The following is a 21,207-nucleotide window of genomic DNA, read 5'->3' as shown; positions in this document are numbered from 1 at the left end:
AGATATCTGAGTGGAATCAATAACAATGCTCATATAAACTACATTTCCCCTCTTGCCCCACTCGTTATGGTAAAACATGTCCGTTATTAACACTGATGACTAAAAGCTTTTCTGGGGTAGAATTATATCACGCTCAAAGCCCCATTGGAAATCCAACACCAAACACATTATAAAGTACTGTAAAATACTGTTAGACTATTCAGCTGAAGCAGTTTTTTTAAGTAATTTCTCTCCGAGCAATAATAAAGTATCCATCTAATCCAACTGTTACCTCCAGGTCCGAGTACTTCGAGAGAGACTGAGCACTGCACTGGAACATAGCCCAGTATTAGACAGGGTTCACCACCAAATGATGCTGAGGTAGAATTAGATCTTTGTGCACTCTAACTCCATAAATAGGAGTGTGTGTGTGTGTGTGTGTTTGTGAAGGGAGAGAGGGGGGGGTCAAGTTGTGCTACAGGAGTAGGTCTTTGGTGCTTGCACTTCTAAACTTCACACTGATGTGCATACCTGTGCGTGTGTGTGTGTGTGTGTGTGTGTGTTCCTGAGTCTCGTCTGTGTGCATGGATGAGGCCCTGTATACATGAGCGGTTTGAATCTATTTTCAAATCACGATTTGAAAACGGACGGGTGCGTTTGTTGATGTGAATGGGCCTTATTTTATATTATTATCATAACGTGTGCGGGGAAAGGACGAGATCGCGGGTACAAGCGGCCGAGATGAGTTTTCTCAGAAGGGTGGCTGGCGTCTCCCTTAGGGATAGGGTGAGAAGCTCAGCCATCCGTGAGGAACTTGGATTAGAGCCGCTGCTCCTTTACTTGGAAAGGAGTCAGCTGAGGTGGTTCGGGCATCTGGTAAGGATGCCCACTGGGCGCCTCCCTTGGGAGGTGTTTCAGGCACGTCCAGTGGGGAGGAGACCTCGGGAAGACCCAGGACTAGGTGGAGAGATTATATCTCAACACTGGCCTGGGAACGCCTCGGGATCCCCCCGTCAGAGCTGGTGAATGTGGCCCGGGAAAGGGAAGTCTGGGGCCCCCTGCTTGAGCTGCTCCCCCCGCGACCCGACCCCGGATAAGCGGACGAAAATGAGATGAGATGGGAGATTTGAAAACGGTTGTGCGACCACGGTGCAAAGAGATGTTAACTCTGTCCACACGGGCCGGAGCGGTCGCACGAGAGATGCAGATAACCGCTTCATTCCAGCTGTCCAGTCACCAATGTATACCAATATCGTCAACCAATGTACGGGTATCATCCAAATGTATCCGAAACCTTTGCTTCACAGCCTTCGCCGTTTCTCATTCTACGATTCTGAAATTCCTAGCTCCTTCATTTCTATCGTTGGCCATAATCCAAAGCAACGTCAACTTTTACAGAACAAGGTCTCAACGTCTCCACCCCTTCACAGAGATTTTGAAAAACCATGGATGTGGTTCAAACCTGGAACCTGTGTGTGTGTGAGTGAGCGCATGAGGGATCTCTAAACCCCTGTGGACTGTAAACAGGCTAGCAGGCGACGGCGGTGAGCGCGTTGTGCCTTTCGTGAAAACAGACGAGGTCAAGGCACATTGTAGATTCAAAATGGTCAAAGAATCCATCACTGTTCTCTTGTGTAAGCAGAGCCTGAGTGTGGCCGTGGATATATGAGTGCCTGTGTGTGCGTGTGCGTGCGTGCGTGCGTGCGTGCGTGCGTGCGTGCGTGCGTGCGTGCGTGCGTGCGTGCGGGCGTGTGTGCAGGGGCGCCGAAAAGGGGGGGTAAAGGAGACGGATTCTAGGGGCCCATGATGGAGGGGGGCCCAGAGAGGCCCCTAATGATGATGAAATTATAATACAGAAGGCCCTGTAAAGATTATTTTCATGGGGCCCAAAATCCCTAGCGGCGCCCCTGCGTGTATGTGTGTGTGTGTGTGTGTGTGCATGTGTGCGCGCGTGCGCGTGTGCGCGCGTGCGCGTGTGCGCGTCTGTGCGTGTGTGCGTGTGTCCGTGTGCGTGTGCGTGTGCGTGTGTGTGTGTGTGTGTGTGTGTGCGGTCCGGTCGGCAGCCCTAGTTGGCGTCCCTCTGGCCGGCGGGGGGCGGGGTCAGGGGGAGGGTCTCATGGAGGTAGGTCAGGGAGCCGCTCTCTGAGAAGTCTGCGGCCGTGTGCCCCCCCCCCCGCAGCACCCACTTGGTGGTCAGCAGGCCCTCCAGACCCACGGGGCCCCGCGCGTGGATACGGGCCGTGCTGATCCCCACCTCGGCCCCTGGAGGAGGGGGGGGGGGGGACACATTAACTCCATGGTAACGTAATTCAATTATGGTTATGTAACTACGCAATGGTATTGTAACTAAAGTAACTAGTGTTATGTAACTAAAACTGGTCAAGTGATTACATTACTTATCTATAGTAATGTATTGTAATGAAACTAATGTAATGTATGTGACTGCCTTAGGTAATTAAGATAAAAAATATTGTAATGTAATTTACAGTGACTTATAGTAAATATATAGCTGAGAAGAAGGTACCCAGTCCGAAGCGGTAGCCGTCAGCGAATCGCGTGCTGGCGTTCCAGAACACACAGGCGCTGTCCAACTGCTGAAGGAACTTCTCCGCTGTTTCCTCTGAAATTCAACCAATCGGGAATCAGTATGACACAACAAACGGTCAATCAGTATACTGAAGAGGAAACTGAAGTAATACGGTTAAAAAAAACAAAAACACAAATCGTTTAGTATCATGAATAACAAAGTTGAACACATTGTCTGTGATTACAGCAGTGAGTACAGTGTTTGATCACTAGAGGGCAGCCTCCCCCCAGAGTTAACCAGACTGGAGACCAATTGACGAAACTGACCCTTTCACAAACAGTGCAGGTATAAGAGTATTAAAAGTAATTTTCCAATCTTCCGTTTCCATGTTTCCCTTTCTCGATGCCATCCCGTCAGAAACCGGCCAGAACGGGTTTGTGCGGCCCTACCGTTCTCGGTGACGATGGCGTCGGTGTGGGAGCTGCCGTACTTCTGGATGTGCTGCACGGCCTCCTGCAGGCTGTCCACCACCTCCAGGCTGCACTCCAGGGCCCCGTACTCGGAGCGCAGCGACGGGGCCTCCGAGGGCCCGAAGGTCAGGTAGGACGCGAAGCTCGGCCCCGCGTGGATCTTCACCTAAACACACACACACACACACACACATGCACACACACACACACACGCGCACACAACCCCACACACACACAAACACACACAAACACACACACACACGCACACACACGCACATGCACACACACACACGCACACACACACACACACACACACACACACACACACACACACACACACACACACACACACACACACACGCACAGAGCCCAGACAACACACACGTTCAGTCGATGCATCATTGTATTGGAGGCTTTATTGGGCCCTGAATACAGACCGTGATTTGATGGCAGATAGTAAGCCCCAGACGACGTTTTGCGATTGCAGTTAAATATTGCCAAATTGAAGTGTGAGCCAAGTCAAGGCGTGTGTGTGTTTTTGTGTGCGAAGTGTGAAGCCAGGTGTGTAAATCTGTGTTAGCTAAGGAACAATATTTGCTTTTGAACGTGAAGCAGTGTGTGGCTGAGTATCAGCTATCTTGGACATTGCTTTTCTTGGTCGACAGTTTTATCTAAGAGACACACTTTGCGTGTGTGTGTGTGTGTGTGTGTGTGTGTGTGTGTGTGTGTGTGTGTGTGTGTGTGTGTGTGTGTGTGTGTGTGTGTGTGTGTGTGTGTGTGTGTGTGTGTGTGAGCAGCTCAGCGTTAGCCTTACCTGCTCGGTCCGCAGCATGTCTATGATCTGGTCGAAGAGCGGCGTGCGCAGGATGTCTCGGTGGATCAGCAGCGTCTCCATGGCGTTGCAGGCCGCCGGGTAATCACACTTGGAGTCCCTGACTGAACGGACATGTCACTCAACCACTGAGAGACCATCATTCATAGCACACTGCTCTCAGAGGTCAGAGGTCATCTCATCATGGGCTCTGGGATGGGAAGCTATGTGTGTGTGTGTGTGTGTGTGTGTGTGTGTGTGTGTGTGTGTGTGTGTGTGTGTGTGTGTGTGTGTGTGTGTGTGTGTGTGTGTGTGTGTGTGTGTGGCTGACCGATCTTGAGGACCTTCTCGGGGCTGGCCTCTGCGTCCACGTACACGTGGCAGACCCCCTCGCTGTGGCCCAGCACGGGGATGCCCCGCGCCGCGCGCTGGATCTCCCGCACCAGCTGGGACGAGCCCCGCGGGACGATCAGGTCTACCATCCTGTCCAGACGGCACAGGTCCTCCACCTCCTCCCTGGTGCTCACCTGCACACACACACACACACACACACACACACACACACACACACACACACACACACACACACACACACACACACACACACACACACACACACACACACACACACACACACACACACACAGGAACAAACATTCGTACACATTGATGCATGAATACACACAAAACCATAGTGGAAAGATAAATAAATCTCGTTTGTTGGCTTTAACACTCTCTGTGTGTAGTTGTCATGGGTCTATTACTCTCCTTCCTTCCTCTCCCTTTCCTCCCTCCTTTCTTTCTTCCTTCCTTCCTACCTCAATCCTTCCCACATTCCGTCTCCCTCCCTTTCAACTTTCCCTCTACAGCCCTACTTTCCCTCCCTCCCTCCCCTCCCTCCCTCCCTCCCCTCCCTCCCTCTCTCCCAAACCATTCCATTCCATTCCATTATAATTCTTGCCGGTACATCACTCCCGATCATCATTCCCAACCGAACATACGACACAAAACACAATGTTTTCCAGCGCAGTTTCAAAGCGCAGGAAGTGGGCAACAGGAAGCGGTCCTCACCAGCTGCACGGCCTCGCCGACGCCGTGCAGCGCTAGCGCCTCCTGGCTGAGCTGGTGGAGGAGGCGGTTGGAGTGGGCCGCCTCCTTCCCGCCCTTCAGCAGCAGGGCGTTGCCGCTAGCGATGGCCAGCGCGGACACCTGAGCGGAGAGGAGGGGGGGGGAGGGGGGGGGAATGAGGTTGAGAACAGCTTTTCTTAAAACTCTGCCACACACAGAACAGTGAGCCCACCTGTAGGCAATGATCACAGGCCAAACATCAATATTTGGACCTTTGAGACTGTAATGGTGATTAAGGGCTATACAAATACAATTTAATCAAATTTAATTCAGAAGAATCCAACATTTAGATTTGGGTAGAATGGAAAGGATGGAGGAGGGAGGAGAACCAAACCCAAACTCCCCCTGGACATTGGTTTGCATTGCAGAGGCCAACACATGCTGATGCATTCATGACCTGTGACTGGCTGATAGTCTCCTGCTGATGAAGCATTGATAGGACACACCCGCCCGCCGCTTATTGCAAGGGAATTAAAGGGGCCGGGTTAACCAACGCGAACAAACCCGAAAGCTTCAATTAAATACTGGGGTCAGTGCATTTTGTTGCCCCTTACATATGCACGCCTAGAGCTATGCCTTGAGCCAACATCAAATTGATGAAAAATTTAAAATATATAAATAGAGAATGATCCCAATGAGTGGGTTGCTTGTTCATACTGCACCTAGTGTTCCCTGGCCCCAAAGGTACCCCAACATTGAGGGGTCATTTCCTGAATAAGAACCACTCCAGTAACCCCCCCCCCCCCCGGGGGCGCTACGCGGGGCGGGGGTCCTCCGGGGGGGGGGGGGGGGGGGGGCCTACCTGGGGGAGGCAGTCGGGCCGGGCCTCGAAGATGACGAGCAGCACCCCGATGGGCACGGAGACCTGCTCCAGCTCCAGGCCCGAGGCCAGCCGGGTCCGCCTCAGCACGCGGCCCACGCTGTCCCGGGCCGCCACGGCGATCTGCCGCAGGCCCAGGGCCAGGCTGCCCAGCTTGGCCGGGGAGAGGGCGAGGCGCTCCAGCATGGCGGGGGACAGCTGGCCTGGGGGAGGGGGGGGGGGGGCTTTAGCGGTCGTGTTCCTTTAGGTCTTTTAATGGGATGATGATGACAGGAGGGAATCGTCGGCTAACGTTGTTTGTTTCGATGAAATGAATTCAAAGAAAATGTGTCATGATAAAAATGTATAAATCTACTATTGTACAAAAAGGAGCTCAGACGATGAATAAATCCAGCGGGGTCCAAATTACCCTTATAAGAGGGACTGTTTCAAATGGCTTCTTAATTACAGCGTCCGGATCCACCCCCCCCCCCGCCCCGTTACCTATGCTGACGGCCAGGTCCATGTCCATCTTGTTGGCTGCCATGATCTCCTCTCTCCTCTCCATGAGCAGATCAGCCAGTTTGCAGATGATCTCACTCCTCTGGAAACAACACGCAGTTAGTGGGTCTCACCAGCAGAGGTCAGCGTTTCCCCACACAGCAGAGCTCATGGTGGAGAGAATCTGACTACACACACTACGACATTTCCATGCTTCCAGTTCACCTTTATATACATCCAAATAATATATTTCTATACATACGGTACATTTGTAGTCATCACGCGTCACATGGTGTGAGCATAGCGTCGTCGTGGTTACCTGGTGCGGTTGGAGGGAGGCCAGGGTGCGTCCAGCGTTGCGGGCCCCCTCTGTCTGCTGCTCCACCGTGGGGCCTGAGGGCGGGAGGACACACACACACACACACACACACACACACACACACACACACACGCACACACACACACACACACACATGGATTGTGTTAAGATAGTCCCAGGTAGATACAGACCGGTCGATACTGGCTGAGAAGGGTGACTCACCGGCGGGTTTGACCTCGGAGAAGAAGGTGCCCACCTTCTTCCCCTCGACGATGTCGGTGATGACGTGCCCCGTCACCTTGGGGAGCGTCCCGTTGGCGATGACCACCGAGGTGCCGCCCTGCAGCGCCCAGAGGGCCGCTTTCACCTGCCACACACCAGGTCAGGGTGGAGCATGTTGGAGATAAGATGTGAAGGTATCAGGTCGGAAGGATAGGTTAAGGTATCAGGTCATAAGGTTAGGTTTAGTTATGAGGTCAGAGAGGGTTATGTTTAGGTATCAGGTCAGAGAGGGTTGTGTTTAGGTATCAGGTCAGAGAGGGTTATGTTTAGGTATCAGGTCAGAGAGGGTTATGTTTAGGTATCAGGCTAGAGAGGGTTATGTTTAGGTATCAGGTCAGAGAGGGTTATGTTTAGGTATCAGGTCAGAGAGGGTTATGTTTAGGTAAAAAGCCAGGCAATGTGCAAGCAATTTGCATCATACTAACTTTAGTATAAATTGCTTGGCGTTCATGATGTCTGTGTAGTTGAAATCTTAAGAAAACGGCCAATCTTAAGATTTCAACTACACAGACATCATGAACGTCAAGCAATTTATACTAAAGTCTAGGGAAATGGGATAGGTAAAGGTCAAAGCAATGTATTCTGGCTACCAGTAGGCGAATATCATAAAGTACCATATTGTAGAAAATAAATTGTTCTTATGCAACATTTATAGTCAAGTTAAGGGGAGTTTAGCTGAGTTTGGTTAAGAGTCGAGGTAGATTACATTAACCCTGGATAGTGTGGGTAACCTGTGGGTTTAGTGGCTGTACCTTGGCCTCCATGCCTCCGATCCCCACCCTGGACTTGGTTCCGTAGGTGATGGACTGCTGATCACCGGGGTAGAAGATATCGATCAGCTTTGCGTCGTCGGTCCCGGGGGGGCTGTCGTACAAACCTGGGCCATCAACACAGGGCTTAAGAACTCTTGAGGGACTCCATTGTGTGAACCCACTAGTGATGGGCATTGTTGAGACATATCCCTGTCTGTTTCTGAGGTTTGACTGTTGGTCAAAGTTCCACATCGACTTCGGGGGAATCCAGATACAGTCATTAAGTCATTATAGTCATTAAGGATCAGGTAGGTGTTAGGGCTTCTTGCTCAAGGACGCCTGGGGTGATGGAACCGAGAACCTGACCTCTGGAAGTTTAACCTCGTAACAAGTATATTGTTAATGTATTTGTAAATGGATGGTTGTATTGTACACAAATGCTACTCCTGTCGACATGAAATGCTCTATGGAAAGTATGCCTTCATTGATTGGCTGACCACCACACATAGCTCTCTCCTTGTTTGTTTAAAGTCAGCCCAGTAAGTGTTCTTCTATCACCATCCGTGCGGCAGCTTCCCCCCCAGCCTTCCTTATATTGACCCATCGGCAGCCAACTCAGCAGATGAAGACAGCCGGTATCTGTTTATCTAGTCCACACCACCCCTGAGTGTTTTCCCCCAATGGACAGATGGTGTTGATACCCAACCGAAACAGAGGAGGGGGGAGGGAGGGGAGGGAGGGGAGGGAGGGGAGGAGAGAGGAGAGGAGAGAGGAGAGGAGAGAGGAGAGGAGAGGGGAGGAGAGAGGAGAGGAGAGGAGAGGGGAGGAGAGAGGAGAGAAGAGAGGAGAGGAGAGGGGAGGAGAGAGGAGAGGAGAGGAGAGGGGAGGAGAGAGGAGAGAGGAGAGGAGAGGGGCGAAAGGAGAGAGGGGGAGAGGAGAGGAGAGGGGAAGGAGAGGAGAGGAGGGGAGGGGAGAGGAGGGAGGAGAGGAGAGGAGAGGGGGTGAAAGGAGAGAGGGGGAGGAGAGGAGAAGAGAAGAGGGGAGAGGAGAAGAGGAGAGGTGAGATAAGGAGAGGAGGGGAGGGGAAAGGAGAAGAGTTTAGGGGAGAGGAGAGAGATGAGATGAGATGAGGTGAGAGGAGGGGACAGGAGGGGACAGAAGGAGAGGAGAGGAGGGGAAGAGAGAAGGGGAGGAGAGGAGAGGAGATGGGTCTGAGGGGGGGCTGACCTACGTACCCTCCACGTCGGACAGAGCGATGAGCAGGTCTGCCCTCATCTCCACCGCGAGTCGTGCGGCCAGGCTGTCATTATCCTTGATGCTGATCACCTGGCAGACAGGGTGAGGGGAGAGGAGGGAGGAGTGAGGGACACAGCGGGAGGGGGGGGGGGGGGGCGGGGGGTCTTGGAGATTAAGCTCACTCTCCGACTCTAATGTTATTCTGCACCCTGCCGTTCCGCACGGTCAACACTCGGATGCCCTCTCTATCATCTTTAATCACGCATGACAAACGGAGACTACGACTACACCATCCCGACCTCAAAACGTACCACCCCACCCCACCACCACCACCACCACCACCACCACCACCACCACCACCACCACCACCACCACCCCACCACCACCACCACCACCACCACCACCACCACCCCACCACCACCACCACCACCCCACCACCACCACCACCACCACCACCACCACCACCACCACCAACACCACCACCACCACCCCACCACCACCACCACCACCACCACCACCACCACCACCACCACCACCACCACCACCACCACCACCACATCACCTCCTTCTCCACGTCCTTCCCCTTCTCCTTGAAAAAACCTCCATCACCTCCTCCACCAACACCAGTACCTCCTCCTCCACCCCTCCTACACCACCACCACCAACACCGCCACCACAACCTCCTCCCCCGGCCACCACCACCTCCTCCTCCTCCTCCTCCTCCTCCTCCTCCTCCTCCTCCTCCTCCTCCTCCTCCTCCCGGCCGGTCCCTCCACCCCATGGCGACAGTACCCACATTTACCCCCTGGAGGTCGCTGTTGGGCTCGGGCGGGGGCACCACCGCGTCGTTGGTGTTGATGATGGGCACGATGTTCATCCGCAGCAGCTCCTGCAGCGTGCTGTTCAGGTTCCGTCGTTTCTGGTCGTCGTGGAAATCCAGGTTGGTCACCAGGATCTGGGCGGGGGGGGGGGGGGGGGGTTAGGAAGAGAAAATACTCATTTGTTTGTGAATGTAGCAAAGCACAATAAAAACATCTTCAATATAGAGTTTACACATCATAAAAGCACAACAGCCTTTAACACGTACACTTAAATCTGTTTTACTTCTACAGACATGTCTGTTTTTTATAAATACAATTACCTCTTCATATTTTGTTGGTGCTTATCGTTGGCTGTAGGTAGTTGTATTTGCAAATTTATGGTTTTTCATCCAATCCACAATCTTTACCAAACAAACAAGGACTTTAACTTTAGATTTATATCAGATAGATTCACTATTTATTTTTTTAGTTTGGTACAACTAAACGAAACGTTGTTACTCGCAGACCAACATACAATAACACATATGTAGTGTAGCAGCTGGCTCTATATGCATGAACGAGACTCTTAGGACCCCTGCTGTACACACTTAAGGCTGTGAGCGTGGGTTACCTGTGCTGTGCAGGTGCTGTACTGTGTGAACATGGCCTCATAGAGCGCCATCAGTCCACTCTGGCCCGCCGCCGCGCACGCACGCGCCTCCAACAGCGGCATCGACTGCAACACATCGACCAATCAGAGACCACGTCAGAGTTATTAGGCCAGCCCCCCGGCTCAGAGACTCGATCAGAAAGCCGGTCATGTCTGTCTCTATTGTGTGGACGTAGCTATTACGCTTAGCCGGCTGAGCCTAGGAGGTACAGCAGGCTGCTAGTTTGATCTCCGGCTAGCGGCTATCCTCCTAGCGAGTGTTGAGGTCTCCCTGAGCAAGACGCCTAAACCTAAATGATCCCAATGAGTTGGCTGTTGCCTTGCATGGTTGATTCCACTGTCGCTTTGGATAAAAGCGGCTGCTAAAAGCCCTGAATGTAAATGTCGGTAAAAGGAAACATGACATGCAACATTATCTAACATTTCTGGTTGATTTCGATATAGATTGCTTCATCAAAAATGTGGCTGTTTTGGCCTGTACACCCAGCAGCATGGCATGGGGCAAATTTTTTTTTTTTTTTAAGTAATACAAATAGTTACCAACGAACTACTACTCTACATTCGGCTGGGAATTGCTTCCTAGTCAATCAATGGCGCGTGCTACCCTTCGCATGAATCACATGAACGTGACCCGAAGGCCCATTTAACGGCAAGGTGAGTCCTCTTCAGTTGAGCCCTGATGCCCGCCAGACCAGACCGGCCCTACCATGTCCTTGAGCTGGTTCTGTCCGGAGTGCAGCGCCTGCCGGACGCTCTGGGAGAGCAGGATCTCGTGGCGGAGTCGCTGCTTGCCGAAGGCCACCGCCCCGCTGGTCACGATCATCATCTCCCGGCCCTGGTTCTGCAGCATGGCCACCTGGGGGACAGAAGGCCCGTTGGGTCGCAACTCATGCCGATGCACAGAACCTCCGTTTCGTTTCATACAGAACGAAAATCGCCGGTTTTGGGGGGAGAGAGGACAGAACGACTAGACTTCGGTATCTGTTTGGTTCTTGCCGAGCGAGCCATGTTTATAAATGGGTCACGCTGCAAACGCAACACTGTGTTAGCCGCGCTCTAACGCTACTATGGAGCAGGAGTGCATGAGGTACTTCACTATACATTTTTCATAAACATTCAAGTAAATGATTGGACTTTCGAGGTTTGTGTAGTGACATTTGAAAAAACTTTAAGCAGAAGTATTCTGTGCATTGCTTAATGACAACACCAAAATATTTAACATTTAATCCATATAGTAGTCACTACCCAACAACTTAAGAGAACTTAGGTGATGTAAAAGGTCAGGCAGAGGTCGCGAGGCCTCACCTGCTCCACGATGGAGGCCAGTCTGCCCAGGGCCAGGCCGCACTCGTCGCCCCGGGTTACCACCGCGCTGCCCAGCTTCACCACGATCCTCTTGGCCTGCCGCAGCTCCCCGCGGTGGGCGAAGGGCCCGCCGTGGACGGCCCGGAGCGGCCCTGCGCAGACAGAAGCTCACCGGGTCAGACCCAGACGTAGCCTGTTCATTGTTTCGGCTCAGGTTTCAGTTTATTTGTTGTTAAAGAAACTAATAAAGTAGAAATCAGGAATTGCTTGATTTTTCTCAATTTCTCCAGCCTAGATAAAAAAGAATAACCATGAAAAGATTATTATTTAGTTTTTTTAGAAATCACCACCGAATTGTAATTCAAGAACGTTGTCGGACTCAGTTATAGGTTATGGATCACTTTTTGTACCATTGAATCAAATGTAGATTTTGTACGAAATCTTGAATATTTCAACCTGTTATGCAAAATTGTATTTATTTATTAATAGTTAACAAATGACATGCTAAAGAAATGTAGTATTTGTTACAGTGAGAACTGATTACATTTATATAGGTCTGAATTCAATCCAAACAAATACTACAAAGTTATATGACCGTCAAGTCACACACTATCTCCAGCCCTTTATTGAAGAAGTGTCCTAATGCACACAGATACTGGCTGTCTGCACTCAACGCATCTGATGACGATAATACCCCCACCCCCCCTGACCCAGCGTTACCCGGGGCAACCGTGTGCAGACGGCAGACTGCCACATCAGCAGGTTACACAGAATGACCACGCTGACTACACACTTCTTCTCTGGAGCACTGGAGCGAGAGACAGAGGGGGAGAGAGAGAGAGGGGGGAGAGAGTGAGGGGGAGAGAGGGGGGGGGGGAGAGAGAGAGAGAGAGCAGCAACACCAGAAAGAAAGAATGAAAGACAGATGGACAAACCGACAGACACAGTGCGACATACAGGGTGAGAAAAATTGGATGGAGAGAGGAGGGCAAGTGAGTAAGGGAGAATGTAAGGGAGAGAGAAGAGAGGAGGGAGAGAGGGGAGGACAGAGAGAGAAAGGGAGAGGGAGTAAAGAAGAGAGAGAGGGAGAGAGAGAGCGCTACTATGGCAAAACACGAGTGTCTGACCTCTGCCCTTACCCTCATAACAGAACATATAGGCCACTGGATCAATCACTAGAACAATGACACTAGGACTGCACTTAAAACTACAACCGGGACTTTAAACATTTGAACTGATCTTCACTTAATGCGTTAGCACTGAGCGAGCGACGTGCTTCAGCCCGCTATCAGCTGGTGGGCCGGTGAGCCTGGGAGCTTGCCTTGTGTCTGTGGTGGGGAGACCTCCTGGTGGCCCCGAGTCAGAGACCCAGAGACCAGCCGCAGCCGGGGGCACAGAGACAGCCTCTGCAACAGCATGGTCGCACCCCCTCTGCACCACACGCAGACCCTGGAGAGGGGGAGAGGGGGGAGAGGGGGAGGGGGGAGAGGTAGTTATTAACCAATGAATGTATTGCAATGCTAAAATTGTTGAGCCACACATTTTGTCTGTCCTGCAAATAAACCCTTTGAGGAAAAATTTAGAGACACAGGAAAGATAGTGGGACAGACATAATCAGAGAGAGACGTACATGATGTATGTATGTATGTATGTATGTATGTATGTATGTATGTATGTATGTATGTATACATACATACATACATACATACATACATACATACATACAAACATACATACATACATACATACATACATACATACATACATACATACAAACATGCATACATACATACATACATACATACATACATACATACATACATACATACATACATACATACATACATACATACATACATACATACATACATACATACATACATACATACATACATACATACATACATACATACATACATACATACATACATACATACATACATACATACATACAAACATGCATACATACATCCAGAAAGGGACCTAAAGAGAGAGAAAAGCAGTTTTTTATTGAATTGAGTGAGAGACAGACATAGAGGGAGAAACAGAGAGTCAGACAGAGAAACGTAGAGACATCATCCATCACTCCAAATGATAACCAGAACATCAACTTTTAAAATAAAATAATTCTACCAACTTGGTCCACTCTGCTGTAATTCCCAAAATAAGAATTCCTACTATTCCTTAGTACTCCTTGATCACAGGTCTTGCTTAATTTCAGGAACAGTTTGTAGTCCTCAAAGTTCAGAAGCGGCTCCCTCGTAACCAACTTCAGTGTGAACAGTAAAAGGGGGCTCGGCCTGCGGAGACCCCTCCCTCGACTCGTGGACCTGCGGAAAATTAACTGATGATGAAACTATCACTGAGACTTGCAGCAAATGCAAATACAGCCTTCTGTCCAAAGGGTACTGCATTCTTCAATGATTCCTCCATCCGTTTGTATCATGGTGTTGGTTAACTGTCTTCATATGATGTTCAAACTGCAAGGGGAACCAATACATTCGCTTTGAAGTGGCTTTGAGCTTCCAACGTGGCAAGTTTCATACACAACCTCCAATGTAGGACCAGAGCTACTGCTAGTACGCCAACGGGTCTAGGACTTGCATAAACGATAGCGTAAATGATAAAAACCGATGGGATATAGGCTACCATAAAGAAGGGAAAAAAATCAGTAAAAGACGTTGTTATGCGGTGTAGGTCTGCAGAGTCTGCCGTAATCTCAGCTATCATCCAGGTTCTCATAATACTGATCTGAGTGTGGGTGGTTAGTGAAGGAGTCGTCTCTAAAAGCGGGCTATGTAGGGTTTACTATGGGAGCCGACTCATCTGCCTGAAGAGGCCAAGAAAACATTGTATTGCTTTTATATATACATGGCACTGAAGTGTGGGATAATCAGCTGCTAGTTACTTTTCACAAAACCTAATTTACAATGCCACATTAAAAATTGTTAATAGGAATGAGAGACAATGAGACAGCGAAAGACAAGGGGAACTGATGTAGGCAATGTTGGTATACTTTATTAGTTCATTTAACAAGGGCAATGCAAACACAACTGTGCCAGAGTTAGTTTTATATGTTTACGCTGGCCGTCCCTGGCAGGAAGAAATTAAAACAAAACAGTATAGCTACATACACCATCATAAACATCACATAGTCTCTGTTTGAAAACAGGTTTTATACACAGGTTTGGATCAGCAATCACGTGATTGGTTTGTATTGAGACATGTTTTATAAAAAAAACATGACTGTTTAATTGATTATGGTGCAACATTATTAATTAATTCTCCAGGAATATTTCTGCAAAGCAAAGAATTGTGTCAAAGGTCAATCCATTTTTAGTGATGATACAATGATGATAGAACCTTGGCTTTCATTACTGTAGCCTTATGTCTTTTAGCCTTTAAATTACCGTAGAATGAAGGCACAAGTATGATAACATTTATCATCACATTAAATGGCCAGATTTACAAACAGCCGTTTGGGAGCCAAGAGAGCTTGCACTTTTTAGTGAGCTTAGCCAAATGATCTGACTCAATGAAAATATCTGGAATGCCCATCAGTGACTAGCTAGTAATCAATCTGATTGCATTAGAGACCACACGGTCCGAGATGAGAACAATGTGTACATCTTTAGGTGATACACGTCGTCAAAATTGAGAAAACATCTCACCCATCTTCAGCCCTTATATTTAGATATCGTAAACCATCGTAAATCAATTGAGTGGAACTACTGCCCGCAATTACTTTCTTCGTCATTGATGCTTTACCGCCCTCTAGTGGCCAGTGTTGGCAAGGCCCGTTTAAAGGAAAAATGTAATAGATAATGTATCGTTTTGTTTGACGCCCGACCCAAGATAGCACTGTTTCGGCTAATTTTACGGGAAGTTTTAAAAACAAGCCTGGTTACGGTTAATGGAGAGCTTTTATGTCTGCATGAAACTTTCTAGTGTAAACAATGACCAGAGATGAACCTGGGAGAAGGTGGATGTTTTGTTTTGATTTTGTTACTCCTTATCTCTTCCTGTTTATCCTCTTAGTTTCTATCTGGGTTCTGCCCACAGGGATGCCTCTAACCTGGATAATTCAACTATAGCGTGTGTGTGTGTGTGTGTGTGTGTGTGTGTGTGTGTGTGTGTGTGTGTGTGTGCGTGTGTGTGTGTGTGTGTGTGTGTGTGTGCGTGTGCGTGCGTGCGTGCGTATGTGTGCATTATGAGGGGGCGCCTGTGTGTGTGTATGTGTGTCTTTCATCATCTTTTAGAAGGATGTATTTTCATATACTGATTAATATGTTTTTGTATTCTTTAATTATTTTGAACATTTGAATAAATTTAAGAGGACATATATTTGGAAGGCTTTAAAATGTGAAACCACATATGTAGCTTTTAACTTAAATTACATCTATTCTAAGGTAAATCATTAACAACTTCTGCCTAAAGGAGAGAAAATATATACAATCCCTAATTGATTCCACTTTGGGATTGATAAACAACATGCATTTTTTTCTGAACAGCCTGACGCTTTCATGAAGCATGTAACAAAAACATGTAACATCTATCATATCACATTTACAATTGTATTTATTCAATAATTATGATATCTAATATCATATTATTTCATTATTGTCAACTTCGCCTCATGTTTTTTGATGCATTTAATGCTGTGCTGTACTGGGGGTTAACATTGGGATTCAGAAGCACTCAAGTTTCTCCACCTGGATAGTACTTTAGGCCACCAGGAAAGGGTAGACAATGGCGGCCACTTAATGGCCTTTGTTCTGATGCATCCCTGATCCCAGGTGGACTGTTTGTCTCCAGGAGAGGAGCCGTAGTGATGGGGGCGATAGTGCGAGGCAGGGGGACTCTCTCTGCCTCCATTAGGAGGCAGAAGAGCCAGAGGAGATGGCATCAGGCCTCTAGGCCAGCAGGAGAGCACAGGACTAAATGATATCAGGTGGCCAGAGAAGAGGAGGGGAGGATCACTATCACCGACTGCTAAGACCAGGGTGCTTTCAGACTACTAGCCCTGAGCATAGATATACATACAAACAGACGCACACACACACACACACTCTGACGCCCGTGGATGCACGCACACAACCACTCAAACACACACATGCACAGATACACACACACACACACACACACACACGTTTACACCTTCACACACACACACACACAAACCCACGCAGGCTTGCACGCGCGCGCACTCACACAAACACACACAGATCAACACACAAACAAACAAACACAATCACACACAGATACACAGCTACACCGGCACACACACACACACACACACACACACACACACACACACACACACACACACACACACACACACACACACACACACACACACACACACCAGAGTAGGCCTATATATTGGGACACTTGCCGCGGCAGAGTCCAGAGTGACCTGGGAGAGTCCCGAGAGAGCGCCCAGAGAGAGAGCCGAGGGAGCAGAGGAATGGAGACTAAAGCAGTGAAGGAGAAGAGCCGGGAGGACGGACGGGCCGCCATGGCGGCGTGCTACCAGGGGTTCGATCCTGCGGCCTACCTGCAGTACAACTACACGCCGCCGCGAGCAGACTTCTGCCGCCGCGACAGCATCGTACCCTGGAAGCTGGGCTGCCTGCACCGCGCCTTCACAGAAGGTAGAGGGGAGAGTGTGTGTGTGTGTGTGCGTGTGTGTGTGTGTGTGTGTGTGTGTGTGTGTGTGTGTGTGTGTGTGTCTGTGTGTGTGTGTCTGTGTGTGTGTGGCTGTGTGTGTGTGTGTGTGTGTGTGTGTGTGTGTGTGTGTGTGTGTGTGTGTGTGTGTGTGTGTGTGTGTGTGTGTGTGTGTGTGTGTGTGTGTGTGTGTGTGTGTGTGTGTTTGAGTGAAAGAGAGAGACAGAGAGAGAAAGGGTCTTTACAAGATAATCTAAAATGTACGTTATTAATCCCAGATACAAAATGAGGGTATTACAGCAGGAAGTACAGCACAGGATTAGCTATTAAATAGAGATTTAAAATGCAATGAGATAAACATTTACATATACTATACAGAAACATGCCTAAGTGCACAATATGTGTCTGATTGCTTTATTGTGTTAAAGAGAGATGGATCAAAAGAGAGTCTGTATATGAATGTCTGGCTCTAGAATGTTCTCTACAACAGGACCTTGAAAATAAATCAAAGACTTGTGTTCAATGCAACTTCAACTTTATGGTGTAAAAAAAAAAAGTGCTGCCAATGTCTTACTTAGGTGTTAAAATACCTTGTATGAGTTCAAGTGTGTAGTAGTTTGGGTGTTTGGACTCCGTGCGTTGAGGAATACTGGTTTTGACCCCCCAGTGTCCGCAGCCTAACCTGTTAGCATCCCTGAACAAGATGTCCCCCACCCCAACCTGCTCCTTAAAGAAACGCGTGACTGAAATCACAATATCTCAACACTGAACAGACTCACCTGCCCCTCCCTCCTCTCCCCCTCCTCTCCCCCCCTCCAGAGGACATCACAGGGGGGGTCCTGGTGGACGTGGGCTCCGGCCCCACGCTGTACCAGGTCCTGAGCGGCTGTGAGGTCTTCGAGCGCCTGGTGCTCACGGACTTCCTGGAGGTGAACCGTCGGGAGCTGAGGGGCTGGCTGCAGGAGCAGGGGAAGAGCAGCCTGGACTGGACCCCCTACCTCCAGCACGTCTGCAAGCTGGAGGGACGCGGGTAAACCCAGCACACAGGGCCCTTAAAGGGCCCCTGTATCCACATGGGGACAGCCCTCACACAGGGCCCTTAAAGGGCCCCTGTATCCACATGGGGACAGCCAACACACAGGGCCCTTAAAGGGCCCCTGTATCCACATGGGGACAGCCAACACACAGGGCCCTTAAAGGGCCCCTGTATCCACATGGGGACAGCCAACACACAGGGCCCTTAAAGGGCCCCTGTATCCACATGGGGACAGCCAACACACAGGGCCCTTAAAGGGCCCCTGTATCCACATGGGGACAGCCCTCACACAGGGCCCTTAAAGGGCCCCTGTATCCACATGGGGACAGCCAACACACCCAACACACAACGCTCTTTCCAGGGTCCATAATCAACAGTAGTGATAGTCATAAGGATATAACAACAATGAAAGAATAATCAGATTTTTTTTTCTCTCTCTCTCTCTCTCTCTCTCTCTCTCTCTCTCTCTCTCTCTCTCTCTCTCTCTCTCTCTCTCTCTCCCTCCCTCTCTCTCTCTCTCTCTCTCTCTCCCTCTCTCTCTCTCTCTCTCTCTCTCTCTCTCTCTCTCTCTCTCTCTCTCTCTCTCTCTCTCTCTCTCTCTCTCTCTCTCTCTCTCTCTCTCCCTCCCTCTCCCTCCCCCAGAGTGTCGGCGTGGAGTGAGAAGGCGGCCCGTCTGCGGGCGGTGGTGTCCGACGTGCTGCCCATCGACGTGCACTGCCCCCAGCCCCTGGCCCCGGGGGCCCTCCCCTCTCCGGGGGCCGACTGCCTGGTGTCCAGCTTCTGCCTGGAGAGCGTGAGCCCCGACCTGGACGCCTTCACGCGGGCCCTGGGCCACATCGGGGGCCTGCTGCGGCCCGGGGGCCACCTGCTGCTCATCGGGGCCCTGGGGGAGAGCTTCTACCTGGGGGGCCCCGGGGTGCAGATCCCCGTGGTGCCCCTGGACGAGGCCCAGGTGTGCGGCAGCCTGAGGGAGAGTGGCTTCACCCTGATCCGGATGGAGGTGTACACCCTGCCGCCGGACATGAGGGTGGGCGTCGACGACGTCAGCGGCATCTTCTTCGTCAAGGCCAGGAAGGACTGAGGTCAGAGGTCGACTGGGGGCCGACCCCTACTCTGTGTCGAGGTCTCTGGACAGGGAGGGGGGCAGAGGGAGGAGGGGAAGGCCGTTGGGTTGTAGCATAAGATCTATATATTAAGAAAGAAAGAGATGAGTGGATTTAAGAAGTAAGGACTATATCAAGCTACTAGTCGTAGGTAGTAAGTTAGGTTGTTTGTTAGTCTGTTTTTTCGTTGTTTTTTAACACGAAAATGTAGTTTTTCAGTATATGCGTTTGTATCAGTGTGGTGTTTTTTTGTTGATAATGAGGCTTACATCAATGAATCTCTTCATTACTGGGCTTAGGTTGTTTTTTTTTATAACATACCCAAAGTAAATAGAGTATATCTCCACAACCGGAAGGGCTACAACATCTAATCTTGGCACAAAAGGAAAATAACAACTGTGAGATTGTTGTGCATGCTAAGTAATCAATGTGAGTGAATAAAGCTAAAACACAGCATCATTCAAAGATTTCATTTCCATCTGAAATGCATTTCATGTTTTTGAATACCACCTCGTGCATATCATTTGGTAGCATCATAGCACAACACCGGATGTTTACCTGGGTCAATATGAGGCCAAAAGTGAAGTGGAGCAATCAGTCCAGAGTAGGTCCAGGTGGAATCGCCAAATGAAAATAATAAATCGAATGCCAACAAATGCAAATCAGTCAATATAACCTTGATATGACACAAAGAGGTTGATATCATGAGAACGCATTGTATAATTTGAATGACACCTGTAATGACACCAAGCCATTGCAATAGCAAACAATCGCAATCGCACCATACAGCGACTAGTCTGGGACAAAGAACGTGTGGTCTGAATGAAGGCATTGACCTATTTCTTGTGAAACCCTCCCTTAGCTCCTATACATTGATTTTAAACACTGTGTTTGGTCGCAAAAAGGTAAGAAATCATTTTGGTTGTAGTTTTAGTCAAAGAGATTTATAGTTTATTCTGTAGGAATCAGTGGACTTTCAGCTTTCATATGATATATCTAGGTTGATCACATGGCATGAAAAATATCTCTATGCTGTGCATGTGGACCGTTATAACATAACTCTTGTTGTTACATGCTTCTTATTTTGTTTGAGGTTGGAATTGTCATTTGTTTAATCGGCAATGGTTGTGACAATAAAGTAATTAAAGTGGAGAACCCAATCTTTCTTTGCAGTGGGGGAGGTGTCTCGCCTGTATACGGGCCATTTCGGGATGAAAGACCAAAAGCGAGATGAATTCTCAGAGGCACACAGATTTAATTGATTTCACCTTCTTCTCCAGGAGCTGTGTCTGGATGACTGCCAGTTTGGTGATTCAATCAGCCCACAGTTCATGACTGATGTTGAGAGAATCCATTGCAGCTGATATGAAATCCAAAAGACTCTCATTGTTAACATTGGCCAGTGGGTGAGTAATGTGATTGCTAGAAAAGGTGAACAGAAGAAAACACTGACCCACTATGAGGAATCTTTAAGCCTGGCCCACTGTCGTTTGCTGAACTAACCCTACATTAGTATGCAAACAAGGTTTATGTCAAACACAAAATGTTTTTTGGACTTGCCATCCAATACATGGCAATCTGCTGTAAACTCATAGGGAGACACCTTAATAAAGTTCCTGCAAAACATATAAATTACATTCATAAAGTCAATGAGAGCTAAACGGTAGGAATACAGCATGTGATACATTTAAACCATTACTGAATCCTGCCTTAGAATGTGATTGAATTATTATTTCTGTTTTACCTCTGGATCAACAGTAGGTGGTAGCATCGAGCCTTGATAGGGAAAAAAAGGAAAAAGAGAAGAAGGAGAGGAATTTAG

General features: G+C 49.0%; 2 protein-coding genes across 2 annotated transcripts; one reads left to right on the top strand and one right to left on the bottom strand.

The window, feature by feature from the left end:
• Positions 1-2,044: 2,044 nt before the first annotated feature.
• On the bottom strand, positions 2,045-11,130 carry LOC130371497 (delta-1-pyrroline-5-carboxylate synthase-like). The gene is made up of 15 exons (XM_056577286.1): positions 10,981-11,130; positions 10,236-10,340; positions 9,601-9,759; positions 8,804-8,894; positions 7,569-7,693; positions 6,757-6,901; positions 6,535-6,608; positions 6,219-6,318; positions 5,718-5,938; positions 4,859-4,996; positions 4,119-4,314; positions 3,791-3,912; positions 2,956-3,142; positions 2,504-2,599; positions 2,045-2,241 (listed from the first exon to the last, which is right to left on the bottom strand). The coding sequence occupies exons 1-15, from the start codon at positions 11,122-11,124 to the stop codon at positions 2,045-2,047; spliced, it is 2,100 nt and encodes a 699-aa protein (XP_056433261.1). The 5' UTR covers positions 11,125-11,130.
• Positions 11,131-17,011: 5,881 nt separating this feature from the next.
• Positions 17,012-19,363, top strand: LOC130371968 (phenylethanolamine N-methyltransferase). The gene is made up of 3 exons (XM_056577864.1): positions 17,012-17,233; positions 18,066-18,276; positions 18,925-19,363. Exons 1-3 carry the CDS (start codon positions 17,047-17,049, stop codon positions 19,361-19,363), a joined length of 837 nt encoding a protein of 278 aa, XP_056433839.1. The 5' UTR covers positions 17,012-17,046.
• Positions 19,364-21,207: the final 1,844 nt, after the last annotated feature.

The sequence above is a fragment of the Gadus chalcogrammus genome, chromosome 18 (genome assembly GCF_026213295.1).
Source record: "Gadus chalcogrammus isolate NIFS_2021 chromosome 18, NIFS_Gcha_1.0, whole genome shotgun sequence".
NCBI classification, from domain to species: domain Eukaryota; kingdom Metazoa; phylum Chordata; class Actinopteri; order Gadiformes; family Gadidae; genus Gadus; species Gadus chalcogrammus.
The sequence above is the reverse complement of the archived record's forward strand: the minus strand, read 5'-3'. Positions and strand labels throughout refer to the sequence as shown.